We start from the raw sequence: 20,157 nt of genomic DNA on the forward strand, positions 1-20,157 counted from the left end.
TAACTATTTTAAAAAGTACTGAATCCAAACCTCTCCCCTCAAGAAATGTAAAAGAAAAACTAATTTAAACAATGTTTTACTTGGAAAGCTCCAAACTGAGAGATTATTTTCCCAAGCTAGTCCCACTTCAGATTAATTCCTGTGAAGTTTTTAGGGCCCTTTTTAGATAATTAAAAATTTTAGGTAACCAATTACAATTACAAAGAGAAAACAGGTTCCCCCCCCCCCACCTTTTTTTTTTTTTTTTTTTTTTTAGTCTGGAAGGACAAAAGCAGCAGGAAAATAGCCTAACGGGGGGACAGCACAAGGAACAATAGTCAAGTCCTCCACTTTGGAAGGTCTGAGCAGTTAACTAAATAGTGGCTGAAGGTCTATATTTATTTAAGACAAAAGGCTTCACTCACTACATGGGTTAGATGGAAAGCAAGAGGAAATTTCTTTAATCATACTTGGAAGAATAATGGATTATTTTAACAGTAGCATGTACTTGTGAAACATGAATATTTAGGGATTTGGGTGTTTGTGAAAGTTTGAGAAAGGTAAATTTAATGAGTTCTATTTGATCTGTAAAAAATTAAATTCAGGGCCTCCCCGGTGGCGCAGAGGTTGAGCACTGGGTTGCGAAGCTGCTGGCAGCCTCTGCAGCACTGGTTCGATCCCCGGCTGCTCCCCGGCCACTGGAGGAGGGTCCCACATGGCGCACAGACCTCTCCTGCCGCCTGCTGCTCCCCTCAGCAGTGTACTTCGGTCCTTCTGCCTACTCTGCTCCCCGCTCTGGCTCTGGTGAATTCTCCCACCCTCCCGTGCTTCTGACTGTACCCAGTGCGTGTATAAAAAAATAAATAAAAAAAAAATAAATTCAACATAATGGATTTGTGTTCCAAAAGTCTATTTACAATCATTTATCTAAACTTCAGAAGATATTTTCCAATAGAATTAATAGGATAATGGAGCTTGTTTATTCTTCCATGTAGCTGGTAACAAGCAGGTGATTTGCTCCATGTGATAAGTTCATTCTAGAGACCTCTGTGCACCTACAGATCTATGATCATTCTATCTGCTTTAGTCAGTTGATAGCATCTTTTCTAAACTATCCCCTAGTTATTTGTGTGTAAAAGTACTTTCAGTTCTTGCAGTCCTGTCGATGAGAAAGCAGTGGTTGTCTCCACACCCTTTCTTTAGTATTGTAAGCTCTTTTTCTCAAACCTTATAATAGAAGCAATGGCCACCATGTGTGAGTCAGTGAGTTCAGAACAAGGAAGCCAGAAAACATAAAACTGGACGCTAATGCCATGGATAAGACAGCTTTTCATCCTATTTCATAAACTTCAAGTGTCATTATTTTGCTTTTTCTATGTGGATATGTACAACAAATTCCTTCTCCAGAAAAATGAAATCAGATCAATACTGTGGAAGCAGAAAATAGTGAACACTCTAGATTGCCATCAGAAAAATTGCCTTGACCAAGCTGCTTAAGAAAAACCACTCTCTCTAGCAAAGATGAATCAGTCCTTTATTATTCTGTGTAGGAAAGTAACCAGAAACTAACTAGTGTTTTCAGCTCTTCTTGATAGCATCCTCTCTCTCTCTCTCTCTCTCTCTCTCTCTCTCTCTCTCACACACACACACACACACACACACACACACACACACACAGAGCTAATGTCTCACACACACACACCAAGGTTTCTCAAACTTTTTGTTTCCTCCACTACCTTTGACCTTCCACATGTTGGTCACACAGTCTGAGAGCATCTTTTTATACGGTATCCAAGGACTTCAGGAAAATTCCCAAATATTCCTCCTGAACCTGGCAGTGAAAAACCTTATCCATCCCATTTTGTGGTGGAAGAGGCAAAATATTCTTCTCATAGGCACATGTAAACTCAATTCAAAAATAGCTTGTTAGCGGGCCTCCCTGGTGGTGCAGGAAGTTGAGTGCCTCACTGTGAAGCTGTCTGCAGCCTCTGCAGCGCCAGTTCGATCCAGGCCGGCGGGCGAGAATTCCACATGGCGCAGCAGACCTCTCCTGTCTTGACTGCTGCTCCCCTCAGTAGTGTATTTCGTCAGTCTGCCTATTCTGTTCCCCACTCTGTCTCTGTTGAATCCTCTCACCCTCCCATGCATCTGGCCTGTGCCCTGGTTCTTGTATAAAAATAAATCTTTTTAAATCTTAAAAAAAAATAGCTTGTTAGGACACAACATCAAATAGTAAAATTTTGCTACAAGTTTTTCTTTTTTGCTTTTATTTTAACTTCCTGGCCTCTGCTATGGAGTAAGGTTTCTGTGTTTCTCAGGAAAGAAAAATGAACTCCACATATCAGACACTGCTTTAAAGGGAGAAATAAGTCTCTAATATTCAGATTCATGAGCTATATTCATATGCTTAAGCTCAGTTACCTTGAGACTGTCCTCTCTTCATCTAGTGCCCAGGCTCAAGGCCACATGCAGTTTCTCTTTTCCCTTCTGCCCTCATCTACTTAAACATGAGTGGACTGTTCCCCCCAAGAAATGCTTGGAAGAACTGTGGCAATAACCTCAGGTCCCCTGGAGGACAAGGAATGGGCCATCCCAAGGGGTACTGTGTTCTCTTCATTGACTGAGGACCACTGGGCAGGAATATTGTAATGGGAATTAAACCATCATTTGGGATTAGACTTGATTTTTAAATATTGCTGCATTACAAGCATACAAGCATACACAAAGCACAGATGTACAATTAAGGACTTAGGAGCCATGGAGCCATGGTCAAGATCTATAATAAAAGTTTCCCAGTGTTCTACATGGCTCCTTGGTTTGTTTTTTGTAATTTCACAGATATTAAAAGTACATCTTCCATATGCCAAATGCTGCAGTTGAATATAGGAAAAGGAATTAAAAGAGAGAGCTTTTACTTTCCTGGAGTTTGAGCTTGTATTGAGCAATTCCTCTCTTCCAGGTATTGTGCCTACCATTTTACCTGATTAATTTTATTTTCTGAATCAGACATTTGGCCTTGTTTTTGCTTTACAGATGAAGAACTTGAAGCAATCTATGTCTTCCTCAAACCCAGGATGCTCTCATTACTTGATTCAAATTTTGACACAAATGTCCCATAGGTAGATAATGATGGGGCCTTATAGCAGTGTTTGTGATATGGCAATAGAAAGTCTAATTATTCTTTTCTTTCTCAGGCCTCTATAAAACCAAAGTGTGGGCGTATGATCAGCTTCTCATCTGGAGGAGAGAACCCTCATGGGGTGAAGGCAGTCACCAAAGGCCAGAGGTGTGCTGTGGCTCTGTGGTTTACCTTGGACCCACTCTATAGAGAATTGGTGAGTTTCTGACCCTCCCAGAAAGTTAGTTAGATGCCCCATATATCTGCTTCAGGAACTGATTTATCTGAAAAGTCATTTAAGTTGTCCTATTGTAAGAGGGTCATCCTCAAGAAAAGGGGAGGTTCCAGGTTTCCTGCCCCACCCAGGGCAGGATGGAGCTGAACAGTGAGGAGAAGCTGGAGAGACAGGGGAAGGAAGCAGGATGGAGAGCAAGAAGGAGACCTGGAGGAGACACATAGAGCAGAGAGACATGTGAAGAAACTGTGTTTGCTCCTTGGCCCTGGACTGGTTGAAACAGTTGTGGGTGAGAGACCCATAGGCAGGTTAACAGTGGCAGCATTTATCTTAATTTTGATTTACTCTTTTCCTCCCAGATTTGTCTGTTTCTGACCCTTTTCTATGGGTCCCCAACGGAAGGTGCTTCAACTGCTAGAATGAGGGGATGGGTAACTTGGGATGCTAAATTTAAAAACTATGTTGTCTTTTCTGTATTACACACTAATCATATTAAAGTTCCTTCCCATAAAAGGTCTTATGTGCCCTGTAACACTATAACCATTCAGAGACCTTATCATGAAAGAAAATTTTAACCCCCCCCCCCTTACAGACTTTTTCTCTCTAGTCCCCAATGCTGGCTTTGTTTTCTCAGCAAGAAGCTTTCCTGATCAGATCTGTCTCCAATAGTTAGTCATCTAATATCTGGAGTGTGATTTGAGGGAAAGAAGAGGAAACTCGGAAGGCAGTTTTTAATCCCAGGGGTTCTAATAAGTGAATGTTCTGCAGAGAGTGATATGTGGTAGTCTCTGATTAGTCTTAGGCTTATTACCAACTCCACCAATGAAAAAGAGGAACCACTTTTCTCAGGTCTTGAGGAGACTGACTTGTTTTCTTAACAAATCATCAAAAAGAGCACTGTATGTGTAAATTATGCAACATAGGTAGAAGGTGAAGGAATGTGATAGTTTATTATTATTTATTATTATTAAGTTAAATGTTAAAATGTTGCTCTTATTACTTTAGAAGTAGTTAATTACAGGGATCTAATAAGAAACTGTAATCTCATTCTTATGGATGCCCGTGGCAGAGGCTATATCCTGTATGGGTGAAGCTCCAGAGAGATGAATTAAGATCAGTGGGTAGAGGACCTCCCCCGTGGCGCAGTGGTTGAGCGCTGGGTTGCGAAGCTGCCTGCAGCCTCTGCAGCGCCAGTTCGAACCCCGGCTGCTCCCCGGCCACCAGAGGAGGGTCCCACATGGCCCGCAGACTTCTGCTGCCTGCTGCTCCGCTCAGCAGTGTACTTCGGTCCTTTTGCCTGCTCTGCTCCCTGCTCTGGCTCTGGTGAATTCTCTCACCCTCCTGTGCTTCTGACTGTACCCAGTGTTTGTATAAATAAATAAATAAATCTTTAAAAAAAAAAAAAGGTCAGTGGGTAGAAAAGTTAGACTTTTCATAAGGAATGCCTTTCAGATAATCACTGTGGTTTAGTGGCATTGTCTGTTTTGGAAGTAGTGAGCTTCTTGTTACTGCCGAGCTCCAGTCAAAGCCCCAGCAGCCACTGGGCATGGAATGCTGAAATTGAAATTGAACTTTATAGCACAGCTAAACTGGATCACTTCAAAGTTTCCTCCAGACCTGAGTGCTGATGGGCTGTGAAATTCTAGTCTTTTAAGTGGCTTTCTATCTGCTTCTTCTCTTTAGATCCCTAAATTGAATTCCAGTTTCATCAGAAACTTATAAAATTAATTAATTTCTCTTTCTGTTGTTGCCATCAAACACACGTAACTTTAAGCCACATTCCCCAAGCATTCTTGCAGCTATTTAACAAATGTTTCCAGATCTGCTGTGTGCCTCAGGCACTCTGCTTGGTAGGTCCCAGGACACAAGGTGAACAAAGCTTAGTCCTTGATGGTGAGGAGCTGGGAGAGGTCAACAGGGAGAGAGACAATGAGAAGACAGTAGTGTGTACTTTGTAGGAGGAACTCAAGGAAGATGTTTATAAACTCAGTCTTTAAAGAGATGATGATGTCAGGCACACAGAGAGAAAAGACTGGCTCTGCAGAGAGAACAGAGTGCCCAGTTCTGAAAACTCCAAAAGACACTGAGCAGTTTGCCATTCCTTTCTTCCCTAAGCTTCTCCTTGTGCACCTCCAAAATGCCAACACCGGGCCTACCCGGTGGCGCAGCGGTTGAGCGCTGGGTTGCGAAGCTACCCACAGCCCCTGCAGCGCCGGTTCGATCCCCGGCTGCTCCCCGGCCACCAGAGGAGGGTCCCACATGGCGCGCAGACCTCTCCTGCCGCCCACTGCTCCCCTCAGCAGTGTACTTCGGTCCTTAGGCCTGCTCTGCTCCCGGCTCTGGCTCTGGTGAATTCTCTCACCCTCCCGCGCTTCTGACTGTACCCAGTGCTTGTATAAAAAAAAAAAATAAATAAATAAAAAATAAATCTTTAAAAAAAAACAAACAACAAAAAAAAAAAAACAAAATGCCAACACCCCCACAGTACTCCTGTGCTGAGGATGCCAGTAAATAAGACAGTGAACATAATACATTGTTGAAAAATTGTCTCACAATTAACTTAGCAAATAGTTCATCTATTTTATTATTCAGTATCTCAGGCCTCTCTTTGAAGATACTTTCTATCAAAATTAGTTAGCACAACTAAAGTTTCTCTGCTCACGTTCTCAACCTCTGAAAAGTGTTAGAAATCCAGTTCCAGCCTCGGGGCAGCAGCGGCATCTAGCGGTCACATAAGAGAATGACCAGAACCTCTTCAACTGCTGGAACATTTAACCTCTGCTTTAATTCCTAGACTTTGGTATTCATTGAAACCACCTGGGACTATTTGCAAACTACTGCCATCTGACTCCCACCCTGAGAAATTCTGGCTTAGTTGTTAAGGTACTTAATTGGAGTAGCAAAAGCTTTTGAAGCTCCCTGGTGATTCTAATGCACAACCAAGTTTTAGAGTCCCTGATTTAGGTGTGTTCTCTCAGATGGAATCCAAAGCTGCCTATGAAGAAGTCATCTGAGCTGGCAGACTTCTGTGCTTGTTCTAGATTATCTTAAAGGCACCCACCTTGCCAGGTGTATTTAGTATCATAAACACTTCCAGATGCATGTTATTAGAAGCTTCAGTGCCTAGCATATAGAGTTCTAGCTCTTAAACTTCTTTTCAGGAGAAACATGACTACAACAGTCTCCTGTGGCTTCAGATATGAAATTTTTGTAGGTGCATCAATTTGATAAGCAGCAGGTTGTTCCCACATTCTTAAAGAGTACTCAGCAAACATTTTACTTACACATCATGACAGCAATTTAGTTTATTTTAGTTTTTATCATTTAGTATATTTTGCCCCTTCGGATGCCTTTATGTCAATATTATTTCCGATTTCAAGCTTGTGAATGAAAAGTGCTATGTAATTATTTTTAGAACTTACTATGCTAGGCATTTGTGTAGGGACTACCCATAGGGGATACAAAGTAGGTAAGCTGGAACTTCTATTTTCTAGGAGCTTGAAGTCAAAGTGGAAAGATAACATAGGGGCCCACGCATTTAAAGCAATAGACAAAGCTCTAAGAATTATTACAGCCAATTGCATGGTGTTTTGGGAATATAAAGAAGAAATCAAGAGAGATTTATTTATTTATTTATACAAGCACTGGGTACAATTATAAAAGTGTGGGAGGGTGAGAGAATCCACCAGAGCCAGAGCGGGGAGCAGAGCAGGCAGAAGGACCGAAGTACACTGCTGAGGGGAGCAGCGGGCGGCAGGAGAGGTCTGCGTGCCATGTGGGACCCTCCTGGTCTGCGCGCCATGTGGGACCCTCCTCCGGTGGCCGGGGAGCAGCCGGGGATCGAAATGGCGCTGCAGAGGCTGTGGGCAGCTTCACAACCCAGCGCTCAACCTCTCCACCACTGGGGAGGCCCAGGACCAGGACACTTTCTTTAGGAACAGACGTTTCAGACACAGAGAGCCTTTCTTCAACCTATGTATTTATTCTGCAAATGCAACGGAGCCCCTGCCAAGTGCAATTGCTTTTTTGAGCACTGGAAATATATCAGTGACCAAAAGAGACAGAGTACACACTTTCATGGAACTAATCTTGTAGAAGACAAATAACAAATACATTTTTTAAATAATAAGTAATTGAGATATTTTCAGATAGTAATAAATGATGTGTGGATGAAGAAAAGTAAGATGTACCTAGTGGAAGATATTCATTACAAGCTAATAAAAGTGAGTGTCCTTTTAAATCTGGCATAAGACAAAGATGTCCTCAAATCAAATACTAGGTATCCAGGAAAATGCAATAAAATTTTAAGAAATAAGCAGTAAGAAATTGAAAAGACAAAGACGTAAAAATAAGACAAAGGCTTTTTTGCAGATTGTATGATAATCCACATATCAACTCACAGAGAATTTTCAGATGAATTAATAGCATGAATTTGAAAATTCAGCAGGTGCACAGTCTGAATATCTATACAAAAATCATTGTTGTTCCTATATACCAACAATAACCTGGATATAATAATGAGATTCAACTAGTATATGTAAAACATATGAAGCAATATATCTAAAAAGATCTTATGGAACAATTATAAAACACTTTGGGGGTATAAATATAAAATTCTTTAAATCACTGATTAAATTCAAAGTGACTTCAACCTCAGTCACAATAGGGCTTTTCACACCACATAAGAGACCAGTGGTAGTTTGTATGAAGGAACACACGTTACAGTTGATGCACAACTCCATATTTCTTCAACCAAATATAGCCACTCATTCTGTAAATGTGGCATAAAGACAAGGAAACTGAGTGGGCTAGGGAGGTGACCCACATGGCACAGCAGACCTCCTGTCTCTACCGCTGCTTCCCTCAGCAGTGTATTTCAGTACTGTTCTGCTCCCCTCTTTGTCTCTGGTGAATCTTCTCACCCCCTGCACCTCTGGCCTTTACCCCAGTTCTTGTAAGCATAAATAAATAAATCATTATAAAAAAAATAGTGAGCCCTACTTCCACTGCCATCAACCACCAGAAAAGTAAAAGTGAAAGAGACTGGCCTGTTTGTGAAACAACCACAAAAAACACTCATTTGTTGCTGGTAAGGGTGGAAGTTGATGAGGACACTTTTTTTTTTTTAAAGATTTATTTATTCATGCCAACAAGAATGGTGGCACAGGCCAGATGCGTAGGAGGGTGAGAGGATTCACCAGAGACAGAGCGGGGAACAGAACAGGCAGACTGACTGAAATACACTGCTGAGGGAAGCAGTGGGCGAGACAGGAGAGGTCTGCTGAGCCATGTGGGATTCTCACTGTCTGGCTGGGATCAAACCCGTGCTGCAGAGGCTGCAGACAGCTTCACAGTGTGGTGCTCAACCGCCTGTGCCACCAGGGGAGGTCCCATGTGGCCACTTCAGATGGCAGTTTGGCCCTATGTGGGAAAAGCTGCAAATGGATGTTCATGTGCAGGTGGTTACTCTACTTTTTAAAAAATGATGTGAGGAAAAGGGAACAAGGTCACTGATTAGAGAGTGAAAAGGTGGGGTGGCATACGGTGAGGAGGGTGACTTGTGAGTTGCCACCTGAGTGACAAGAGGTCAACTGGACTGAAGGTCTTGGGGAGGAGATCTCAGGCACAAAACAAGTTATGAATACAAAGACAAGAGGGAAGGCAGTGAGCGAGAAGCAGAGAGCGGCATCACCAGAATGGGTATGTGAGGGAGCAGATCTGAAAATAGACACCTAGGAGTCAGACGCACACTGAGGTTGGTTAAGAAATGTAATTCTATTCTAATATTGGGGAGAATATGCAACCTCTCCCCATGCCCCCAGTCCTGGGAGTTAGAGGGTACAAAAGATGGCTTTTCATGCCACCTTCTAGACTAAGTTAGCAATAGAGAAGGTGAAAATTGTGCAAGGTTTGAGATGTTTTTCGGAGGTAGACCAGCTGGGCCCGCTGGTGGATGGATATGGATACAATGGAGGCACCCAGAGGGGCATTTTTTCCTGCACTAGAACTAAGAGTTTTTCTGAGAGTGTGGTTTTCAGTGACCTTGAGCTAAGTTAAGAAGTTGGAGTCTAAAGTGAGCTGAGAGAAGAGGACAGGTAAGCTACAGGAGAGAGAAAAGCCTAAATCAGGTCACATTTTATACACACACCAAGAAGACTGGAGCTGAACTGCAGGCAATGAGGAGCCATGCAGGGGCCATGAGCCATGAGCAGGAAAATGGTGCGTGCATGATTTAAGTGCAGAGAGTGCGGTGGAAGCATGTGGGAGTGGGGTGTGGAATGAGGACATTGGTTTGAAGACTGCTGCAGTGATCCAGTCAAACAATGATGAAAGCTAGGGCCTCCCTGGTGGCACAGGGGGTTGAACACAGCACTGTGAAGCTGTCTGCAGCCTCTGCAGCACCAGTTCAAGTCCCAGCCAGCCAGGGAGCTACCCAGATGGCATGGCAGACCTCTCCTGTCTCGCCCGCTGCTCGCCTCAGCAGTGTTTTCAGTCCGTTTGCCTGGTCTGCTCCCCGCTCTGTCTCTGGTGAATCCTCTCACCTTCCTGCGCCTCTGGCCTGTATCCCAGTGCTTGTATAGATGGATAAATCTTAAAAAAAAAAAAAAAAGAAAGAAAGAAATGATGAAAGCTAAAGCATGTGGTTCTTAAGAGGGAATATTTTGCCTCCTAGGTCACTTTATCAATGTTTGGAGACATTTTTGGTCCAGACATGGGGGGAGGTTTTACTGGCTACCTATAACAGATAGAGGCCAGCCTACAATACATAGGCTACCCTCCCCCCTACAACCCCACCACAAAGAACCATCTGGTTCAAGGTCAGGAAACCCTGATCTAAGTAAGGCAATAGTTATAGGCTCTGAGAGAAAGGGGCAGAAATAAGAGGTAGAACAGGGAGGACTAGGTGATTTTTATTAGCAGCAAGACACCATAATCAGAATTCTAGGGCAAATGGGTCGGCTGTGGTGGTCTTTACTGAGACAGGGGATTTGTGAAAAGGACAGTCAGTCTGTAGGTGGGCCTGGGGACATGGTGAATTCACTTTGAGTGCTGAATTGGAGAATTGACAGCAGGTGCTGATGAGATCCCAAAGTATATGGAAAGGGTCATGGGTAGTTGGATATACAAGTCTTCTTTGCCAAAGAGAAATCCTGGAAAGTAACTGTAATGCTGAGGACACCTAAAAGTCAGGAGAAGGTGCCAGTGCAGGGATGAAGATGGGGTTCCATCCTTAGCTGGATTTAGCACCAATCTGTGTACAGATGGAAGCCTGGAAGTGTTTGGGAAGCATCTGCCACTGGGACTGATTATTATGCCCGTAACAGAAATGTGTATATTGTCATTTTTGCAGGAGCGAATAAAGGCCGATGAAGTGATCGCAATCCTGGATCAAGAACAGCAAGGGAAGCATGACCTGAATATCAACCCCAAAGATGAACTATAAAAATGAGAAAGAACATTCTATCAGATATTTATTTAAATTGTTAATCTTATGAGAACTTCTTTATTTTTGTACAGAACATGGTATAAATTAACAGGTTAATGTGAGTCACCAGATCTCCCTTCTGTTCCTAAGGATGCTTGCTTTGCCTCATTCAGTCTGTCTTTCTTGGTTTTTCATCATTTCATCTCTTAAAGCCAGTTATCCTTGTCCCCACTGCACTCAAAAGTGCATGCGCGTGCACACACACACAGAGACACACACATATACAACTACTTCATTTGCTGCAATGCAAAAGCTCAACCAGAAAGAATTAAGTTCATTTGTGGCAAAACTTCAGCGCTTGTGCTTGTTCTATTTCCAAGGTCAGACTGTGCCTTGGTCTCCAAAGGCCTTCTATGCCATTCAGTCAGCTTCTCATGGTGCTCAGGGGCTGAGGAACCTGAGGGGGGTTCCCCATTGCCTCCTACATCACTGGCATCGGGGCCCCCAGGCTCAGAGAAGGAATTCTATAAGTCCTGCATGAGCCAGCTGTCAGCCTCTCCAGGCCATGGCAGAGTTTTTGACTCTGGTATTTTCACCAGAGAACAAACTTACACTGGAAGCTTTGTTTTACCCTCCACAGGGCTCTAGAAAGAAGAGGCCTATGAGTTGTGCCTTTGAAAAAGTTGTTCAGGGGTTAACATAGAATGACTCTTCACCCCAGTTACTTTGGAAGAAACGCTAATCCCACCTGAGTCATTGCCGCATTGCTGGAGAGTGGGGTTCACTGGTGAAATGGGACATTTTGTAAGAAAAAATGGACTTCAGAGCAATTCCAGTTTTGATCTGCACATATTTTGGCGGCCCCTCCTCTTGGCTGCTGCTGTTCAACCCATGGATTCATGCTTGTGTCTGATTTGTTTAATAAAGGGAGCCTTATTTTAATACCTGGAGTTTATTCTTCCTCTCCCAAATGTTTGTTTTATCTTCAGGCAATGGTTTTGTGGTCCCACAGGAACTTTGGGACAACCCAAGAAGAAGTCAAATGCCCTGACCTACTTTGCTGGTAGACATTCTGGGACTGCAAGGGAGCTGGGAACACTGCTTTTGAGGGAAAGAGATGTTTAGAAAACAGGTGTCAGTGTGGAGAACACCTGGCCCTTGACTCAAGTCCAAGAAAGACGCAGTCCCAGGACATTTGAGAGGTATGAGGAGCTGGATTCTCACCTAGAGGAACCTGCTTCTCTAGCCAGTGGGAGATCACTTGCCCCCACTATGGCAGAAGAGAGGGAGTGACCCATAAAAAGCCAGTGAATCAAAACACTTTTTAGAAATCACATTTACTTGCTGCCATTTATGATTGTGGTAAATGGCAAGAGCATTCATCCTTTGAGACTGAAAAATTGAGTCATCATGATTTATGTGGCATCTGTTTTCCACTTAGCCTTCTGTTGCATGTTCATCATGGGAGAGAGGAAAGAGCATTAGATTATAATCCCATCTCTATCAAATATGCCCACTGTGTGACCAGGACCTATTCTTTTCCCTTTCTGAGCTTCAATTTTCTTCTCTGAAAATTACATAATTGCTCTTAATTGTTTCCAAAAGCCTTCCTTCTTACTCTAAATACAAAACAAATAAAAAAAAACAAAACCAAAAGTGATTCTAGAAACATTCACAAATATAACCAAATTTCCTTCTTACTGACACGTTGAGAATCGGTGAATGGGCTCATTACGTGTAGTAGATGTGCTTTTACACCTTCAGCCCAATTCTTGGGCTAATGTTCCTGAGCTTTGAAAGGGTGGCTTGCTATTTGTTTGCTCTCACTGTGAAGTGTTTTTTGGCACTCAGATGTGCTGATAGGAGGATCTGGGCATGGATCTAATTTCTGTTTTCGGGCAACAAGGCATCAACAAAGAAAACAGTCTTTGGCTCCTAGCAGTTTCCACATCCTGGGTGCTCTGGGTCCTCTGGGGAAGGCAGGCACCTCAGCACTGATTCTGCCATTCAGCCCCATGGAAAGTGGGTGCAAGCTTCCAGAGGTGCCCTTATGTTACAGCCACGTCTGTCTGTACCATTTGCTGACAACGGAGTCGTTTTTCCTGTTTTGCAGGTCAGCCATGTTGTTTTACACCTGGGTCAGGCACAATATAGCATTTATTTTTTAATCTGCTCTACATCAAACCATATATAATTTCATTCAAATAGTAAGGGAGTGTCATCCCATGACTTCTAAAAAAATCCAGCTCAGAAATTTCGGTCTGTGCACTACGGTGATCCTGTGTGTGGAAAGATGGAAAAGTCCGTCAGTTTTTGGTAGCTTTCCTTGCTAAAGGAGGCCACAGAAATCACAGTTCAATCACATCCTTCTCTCTGGGAGAAAACTGAGGCTCAAAGTTGGAAAAAATGATTTTGTAGTTATAGATTCTAGCAGGCAGAGCCTGCTGCTGAGCTGAGTTGTGTGGAAATACCCGCCAGGGGGCCCATGGGGCTGGGATCCCCACGCAGAGCTGCACAGACCAGAGGTGGTGCTTTCTCACCCAGCTCTGGCCCTGCAGGGCTGTGCCTTGTAGAAAGGGCGCTTCACCTAACTCTCACAGGAGGGCTGTGTGTGCCTGAGGCAGCCCAGACTGGAAAGCCCAGTTTTTACGACTGCAAGTCTAATGCTCTTCACTGGTATCTCTTGGGGAACTAACTACCTCTGGTCTTGATGATTACCCCTTCCTCTTGTAAAAAGGCTGCACTTTTACACAGCTCTTGTTTTCTCTGATCATTGCATCGATGTTCACAACAGGCTAACACCCTAAGAACACCCGGAGATATTCTGGACCCAGATTCTGAAACCCATTTTGCAGAAGAGGAAATGAAGAGTAGTAGAGGGAAGTGAGAACTGTGTTCACTCAGCTCAGCACGTCCACGTCCGAGAGAGAATGAGGAGAGATGGTTACTCCTCGATCATGTTTCCAGAAATACAAAATAATACGTTAGCATGAAGAAAAAATAGGATTTTTATAAAATCATATAATGTATTTACATAATAATATGCTTAAATATGACACTGAATACAGAGGCTTAATTTAATGGGTTCAGCCCCATTTTTGAGCAAATACTGTGTGCCAGGTGCTACTTTTGTGATGCCCACAAAAGTAAAGAGGGTTCTGGATAGTTCCTGTTTCCCTCTCCCTCCAAAGCAGTGAGAATCTTAAACTTCAGTTTTGTCTAGAGAAAACACTGCTTGCTACAAGAGACTGGTGTGTTCTTCAGAGCTCTGGATGTAAATTGTTTGACAAGGAAATTTTAGTTTTAATGCCGTCTTCATGATTACTGTGTATATAGCATTTTTTTTGTTGTTGGCACTTACTCAGTTGAGGAGAAGCCATGGAATGAGTCAGTCTCATTTAATAATATATACTTATGAATTTTAATTGAAGTACAAATGCTGAATTATTTCACATAAGACAGCCATGGGGAACAACTCCCTCACTGACGTCAAGGAAGAAGATAATGGGGGACACCTCACCAGTTCCTTACGCCAAAGAATTAAATGCTCTGAGGTGAGTGACAATGGTGTGACTGAGAAGTGGGAAAAGCTGAACTGTTCCCACATTCAGAACTCTTTGGGGAAACAGGAGTCATTTGGCAAAAACTCCAAACCACAAGTTAGATTGGGTCCATGGTGATGAACCCGCTCTGCCTCCTGCCAAGAAGCCTGTGATGTGAAGTGACCTCCCCGCAGAGTCGCACAGCCCACCCACAAATCCTCTACTCCCATATAATTCCATGTTTCCAACAGGAGACATAAGGGCCTTTTTTGTTTTGGAGCTGGTTGATTTCTTTAGACACATTGAGACAAGAAACACCAGCCATTCTTTGAGCTCACAGTTGGTTGGAGCTGTGGACTTATTCTGTCAGAGCTTTCCCCTTGCTCCCTCTCTCACCGTCCCCCATAAATCACCTTTTTCTCCGTGCCTACTGCTGACCTCCGAGGCCAGGCGACGTCAGGTCTGGAACAATCTGATCATGGATCCTGGCTTGCTCTACCATGGATGGCATCAGTCATGTAAAAAGCTGGGTTAGTGAGTCACCTCTACCTTCAAAAATCTTGTTAAGGGCCCATAAGAAAAACAACCAAAGAAGATGTTCCTCCCTTTTTTCCCCTTGAAACACATTGCCAGGGAGGAAAATCTGAATGCTCTGCTTATTCAGTATAAAACACACCTTTTCTCACCACTTACATGATACAGCTTGGGGAGGGGGAACAAAAGGTGAACAAGACAAGCCTTGCCCAAACTTCCCAGGGAAGGCCACCACCATGGAGGTGGAGGGTGGGGCGGAGTGTGACAAACTCCCTACCTAAACAGCCCTTCTCCCAATTCATTTTCTGCTCAGGAAAGACCAACCACTGCCTCTTTATCTGAGTCTAGAGAGGTGAAGTGAGCATCATCCATCTCTCTGGGAACTCGTCCCTTTGTTCACTTTTGTCAAATTTAGGTGTCTTCCCTCTTGATGACAGTGTGATGGTGTGTGCCCTGGGCACCCTTTCCAGACCCTAGTTCAACCCTCTTTGCTCTTTCTAAGCTGATGCTGTTACCTCTGAGTTTGAACTGGTGGTGGGCGGGCATGGACATGGAGACTAGGCTAAGGAACACTGCCTGCTGTGTCTCATCTTTTTCCATCTATAAATCATATATCCCATTGTTTCAAAGGGTTATAATCATGGTTGACATTTATGAAATTTTTTTTTATGGTCTTGAAGCACTTGGTAATCAACTGTAACTACACAATTATCTTGAGAGAAACCTCAGTGCAATCTTCATTTTGTAAACAAGGAAAATGAGCAGTCACAGGGAAGGTAGTGTAATAATGCTCAGGTCATTCATAATTCAGTCCTCAGTTTTCAAGTGACCACTCAGTAGTGAGTCTATGAAAATATCAACATAGAGTAAAATAGCCCACCTTCCTTTAAGGTACTCAAAATAAATAGAATAGATGTAAATAAAAAAAAAAAGTGTTGTGATAGAAGTATTTTGATAGAAGCCGATGTCACAGAGGCCATGTGAGTTCAAGAAGGGAGAAGTTGGGGATAGGAAAGAATTTACACAGACGGTGGCAGTTAACTTGGGTCATGAGTGAGTGCCTGTTCTGCCACAAATAAGCAGAAAATGAGCCCCGTGATCTCTCATTCCACCACAGTGTCAGTCAAAAAAGTGTTAAGTGTAAACTGGATGATCTTGGGTTATAAAATACTAAGCTTTCAGAAAAGTTGGAGAGTTCGTATTGAAGTCGGTTTTGTGAGGGTGGGGTGAAAAAGCATCTATACTACAGCTGGCCCTGGGAAAGCACTTTAATGAATGCTGTGGAAATCCAAATAAATAGCAGTTGAAAAGGGAGTTTTATTTTATTCCCTTGTGGGGAGGTATATTTAAGTGGGTGGAGTGAAGTCGTTAAGGACCATGCTTCTTACGGAAAAGCGGAGGAGCAGCTGGTATCAGACAAAGCTGAAGTGAACCCCATCATTCAGACAAAAGCCCACGAGCTCTCCCAGTGGGCTCCCAACTCTCCTTTGCCCAGGAGTTCAAGAAAGGTGAGTCCGACAAACGTTTCACCCTTATTCCTGGAACCAGTTCACTCACACAAATCCTTACGTTATTATCTCAGAAGTGGGAATAATGAGATTGTTCCAGCTCACAGGTATGTTATTGGAAAAGTCCAGAGCATTTGGCAAAAATCAATCAAGCGGTCAGTAAAAACAGAAAGGCATTCAAATAGTACTTTATTGAAGTCATGTCTTCCGATGTCAAACATGGAATGGAGTGTCAGAAACTTTAAGAATCCTTGGAAGCAGACCATCTCCAACAGGAGTTAACGGAGCCAATTTACCTCATTTGAAACAAAGGGCCAATGCAAGATCATACAATATGAGTCCAATCACACTTAATGTTTGCTCTCTATCTGTTTTTGGTTTATTAATCTCTGCAAATGCCTTTGAAGGTCTTAGGCAATAATGCTTCTTATATTTAGGATAAATTATAAAGTCCTTCAGGGTTAGAAGCCTACTTCAAGGCTGCTGGTCCCCAGAATAATATTCTGGTCTCTTACAATATTTTATTATTTAGCAACATTTACTGAACAGACACCAGGATTTTTATTGTATTTGAAGTGCAGAGTTTCAGGACATGTTTTTCCCACAAGATAATATAAACTAGAATTATGATTCTTTGAAGTTAATATTGGTAATTAAATAAAGACTGTTTAGGATTTTTCCCCCTCAGTATCCATGATAAGGATGTAACAACATATGTTTTAGCACAATTGAGTTCTGAGTAGTCTTAATTTGGGATTCATTCTATCTTTAGCTACCACGAGTCGAGTGAAAAGCAGGCACACAGGCATTTTTGGACCTCCCTTGATAGACAGAGTCAAGATCCCTGGGAAAATGTTCCACTTCCATTGCTTACCATTGTGGTCACTAAACTTTTCACAACATCCCAGTAGACTTGACCATTAATCACATTTAGGGGGAAAAGCAAAACAAAACAAAACAGAGTACATGAATAATTGGACTGAAAGTCATAGTCACAGTAGATGCTAGTTTCTTGAGTAAAAATTAAATAATTGTACACTCTAAGGGCATTTTGCAGATCTGACCATTTTCTGTGACTTGTTAGGAGGGGTAGGAATTGCTCTGAGCTTGTCTGACCCTGGTCTGCCCCCTCCTCCACACCTCTGTGGAAATGCAGGAGGAGGCGGCTGTCATCAGCAAGATGGCTGCTCCCCCTGCCCTGAGTGCCAGGGAGAATAGAAGCTCTGTTCAGACATGCTCTGCTTTCCTCACAGAGGGCACTTTGAGCCTCCTCTGAACTTCCAGGCCGCAGGGCTGAGCACAGGGTACAGATTTTTCTTCCAGACGTTTGGCTTCTGAGTAATGTTTTTTTTTTTGTCTCTAAGGGCAATAAAAGTACATCAGATGTTGCTCCCTGTACCATGAACTTTGCTTTGAAGCACCAGTGAGCCACTTCAAAGGCCAGAAACCCCATGGAGCTCCCTTCCCGGGGACTCTGCTCTATGGAGGTGAGAGCCTATCAGGTAGGGACAGAGGCCCACCCAGGCTCTTCCCACCTAAAGCCCAGTTATCAAGATTGTCAATTATGACAAATCGTCATACTGAAAATTTCAAACTGCTTTGCCTTCAGAATCAGCATAGGATACATGACATGCTGTGAGTGTTGGGTGGGGGTAGGGGTCCTGCACCATTTATATGCAGAATGATTTACAACTTAAACAGAAAGATACTTGAATGACCTTTGGCACTCAGCATCCAGTGCTTTTCATCACTGTTTATTTATCTGAGGTCAATATCGAATTGTCTGGGGGCCGATTTTACTGGGAAGATCAAGCCTGTGGTTGGATGGACACTCAAGAGAGAATCACAGCCACAAGCAGAGTTTGTATTTAAGAGTTCAGCAAACTTTGCATAACAGACTCCATGTTGAAAGGGGATTTACAGAGACCCTGGTGCTGCAGTCTTTACGGTAGAAGTGCGGAAAGTGAGACCTCTAAAGGAAATTGATTTACCCAACTTTCTACGAAGAGTTACTGGTAGGTGATGGGCTTCAGCCCAGGTCTCCTGACTCCTAGCAGAGAACCCCAAGACCGGACTCACTGTAGGGTCCGGGGAAGATTTGGAAGGCCTTGCCGCCTCTCACTAGCTCCCTGATAATTTCTTAACCTCTCATTTCCTATGTCTTTGACTACGAAGGGATAGTAATGGCTAGCTGATGAGTTACCATCAGCAGAAGGAAACTGCTAAGCACATAGCAGGCAATCATTGAAAGGCAATTGTTATTTTTACTATATCAGAACACCTGAGAAACAGGAAAATGCCTGGGATGATGGCCTCTTAGCAATGCTTTCCAGCTTACGTGGCATTTTTATTAATACAGTCCCCCATGAGGCATCTTGGGATTGTCAAAGGTAATTTTCATAGAATTAGGTTTAAAAATCATCTCTGGTCATAAGTAACATACTTACCCTTAAGACAGGTAACTGAAGAAGAGAAACTGGTTCTATAAAATTGAGACAGTGTTTTAATTCTAAACTCATTGTCAGTCACCAACATAGAAAGGAAGTGCCCAGCTTTTCTGCAGCCACCTTGTCTGGCCCTCCTGCCTTCGTAGCCTCCCCTGCACCACGACATGTTGTGGCCTTCCCTTGTCTTCTCTGCCCCAAGAGTAAGGCAGAATAGCTTCTACCTATTCCTTTTTCTAAGCATTCTCTCATTTGTCTTACTGTGCAGGAAACATAAAATCATTACTTAGCAGCAGAGGGCACTAGCAGCATATTTTGCTTAAGGGGCAAAAAATGAGGTGGCTTTATGTATTCATTCATTCATTCATTCATTCATTCATTTTGACAAGTCAATTTAAAATCTATTGTGTGTTTCCGCATTGAGAAGGTTATTAGAAATTTAACATCTATAACACATATAAATTTACTTAAGCTGAAGTGGAGGTTTCTAAATGATAGAAGATGATATGCTTAGTACCTACCTAAACATAAAGGATAAATGTTTGGGAGCCTTTTGAAGTAAGCAAAGTTCAGGGCAGTCTTAAATAGCCCAGGAAGAATTTTTTGAGGGAGTTGATCTAGAGCTGTTCCTTAAATCATGATTGGGGTATGGAATTGTAAAGGTGAAAGGGGTAAAAGGTAAGACAGTCAGAAAAGCAGAATCCTGCCTGGCTGTGAGCATTAGCTTCATTACCGTGTCAACCACTACTCGGCAAGCATTACCTCTACCGCTCAGAGTAATCTTCACGGCTCACGTAGGTGGACGCTTTCACAACCATGATCTCATTTGGCCCTAACTGCAATCCTGTGACTTCAGCTCTACAGGTATTATTATCCTAATTTGATTAATGAGAAAATTGAGGCCTTCAAGGGAAAGTGACTTGCTTAAGGTCACACAAGCCATCTCTGCTAGTGCTGGGATCCAAAAGTAGTTTTCCTCCCAGCTAATGCCACAGGAAGCCAGGGCTCCTGTGACGCAGGCTTTCCTAGCAAAAAGGGTTTTGGATGCCGAGCAATGGGATCAGTTTCAGCTGTCAGGTTGGTGTCGGGTTACTGAGGGCTTGACCAAGATCTACACTGTGCTACTGGGGCTTGATCCTGTAAACCTCGGCAAGGATTCTGAAGTTGGGGGAAACTGGAGAAGGGTGGCTAGACACTGAATTGCAGAGCAAAGTAGGACTACATAGAGGGATTGGAAGAAAAAGGGCAAGAATCAGGGACAATCATGCAGTAAATGTTACAGGAATCTAGGCTGAGTCTAGGGAGTAAGTGGGAGTGGTTTGTTCCAGAGGAGAGGAGATTTTATCATCGTGGTTAATTGCCAGCACCTAG

General features: G+C 43.1%; 1 protein-coding gene across 1 annotated transcript in view; it reads left to right on the plus strand.

The window, feature by feature from the left end:
- Nucleotides 1–10,776, plus strand: part of P3H2 (prolyl 3-hydroxylase 2) — a gene marked incomplete at both ends in the record, with an annotated part of 139,987 nt that extends 129,211 nt beyond the window's left edge. The window contains 2 exons of the mRNA XM_084232347.1: nucleotides 3,174–3,314; nucleotides 10,684–10,776. Of these exons, the coding sequence (XP_084088473.1) occupies nucleotides 3,174–3,314; nucleotides 10,684–10,776 (234 nt within the window). The remainder of the gene's footprint in view (nucleotides 1–3,173; nucleotides 3,315–10,683) is intronic.
- Between the last annotated feature and the right edge of the window lie 9,381 nt (nucleotides 10,777–20,157).

This window comes from Talpa europaea, assembly GCF_964194135.1.
Source record: "Talpa europaea genome assembly, chromosome: 4".
Classification (NCBI taxonomy): domain Eukaryota; kingdom Metazoa; phylum Chordata; class Mammalia; order Eulipotyphla; family Talpidae; genus Talpa; species Talpa europaea.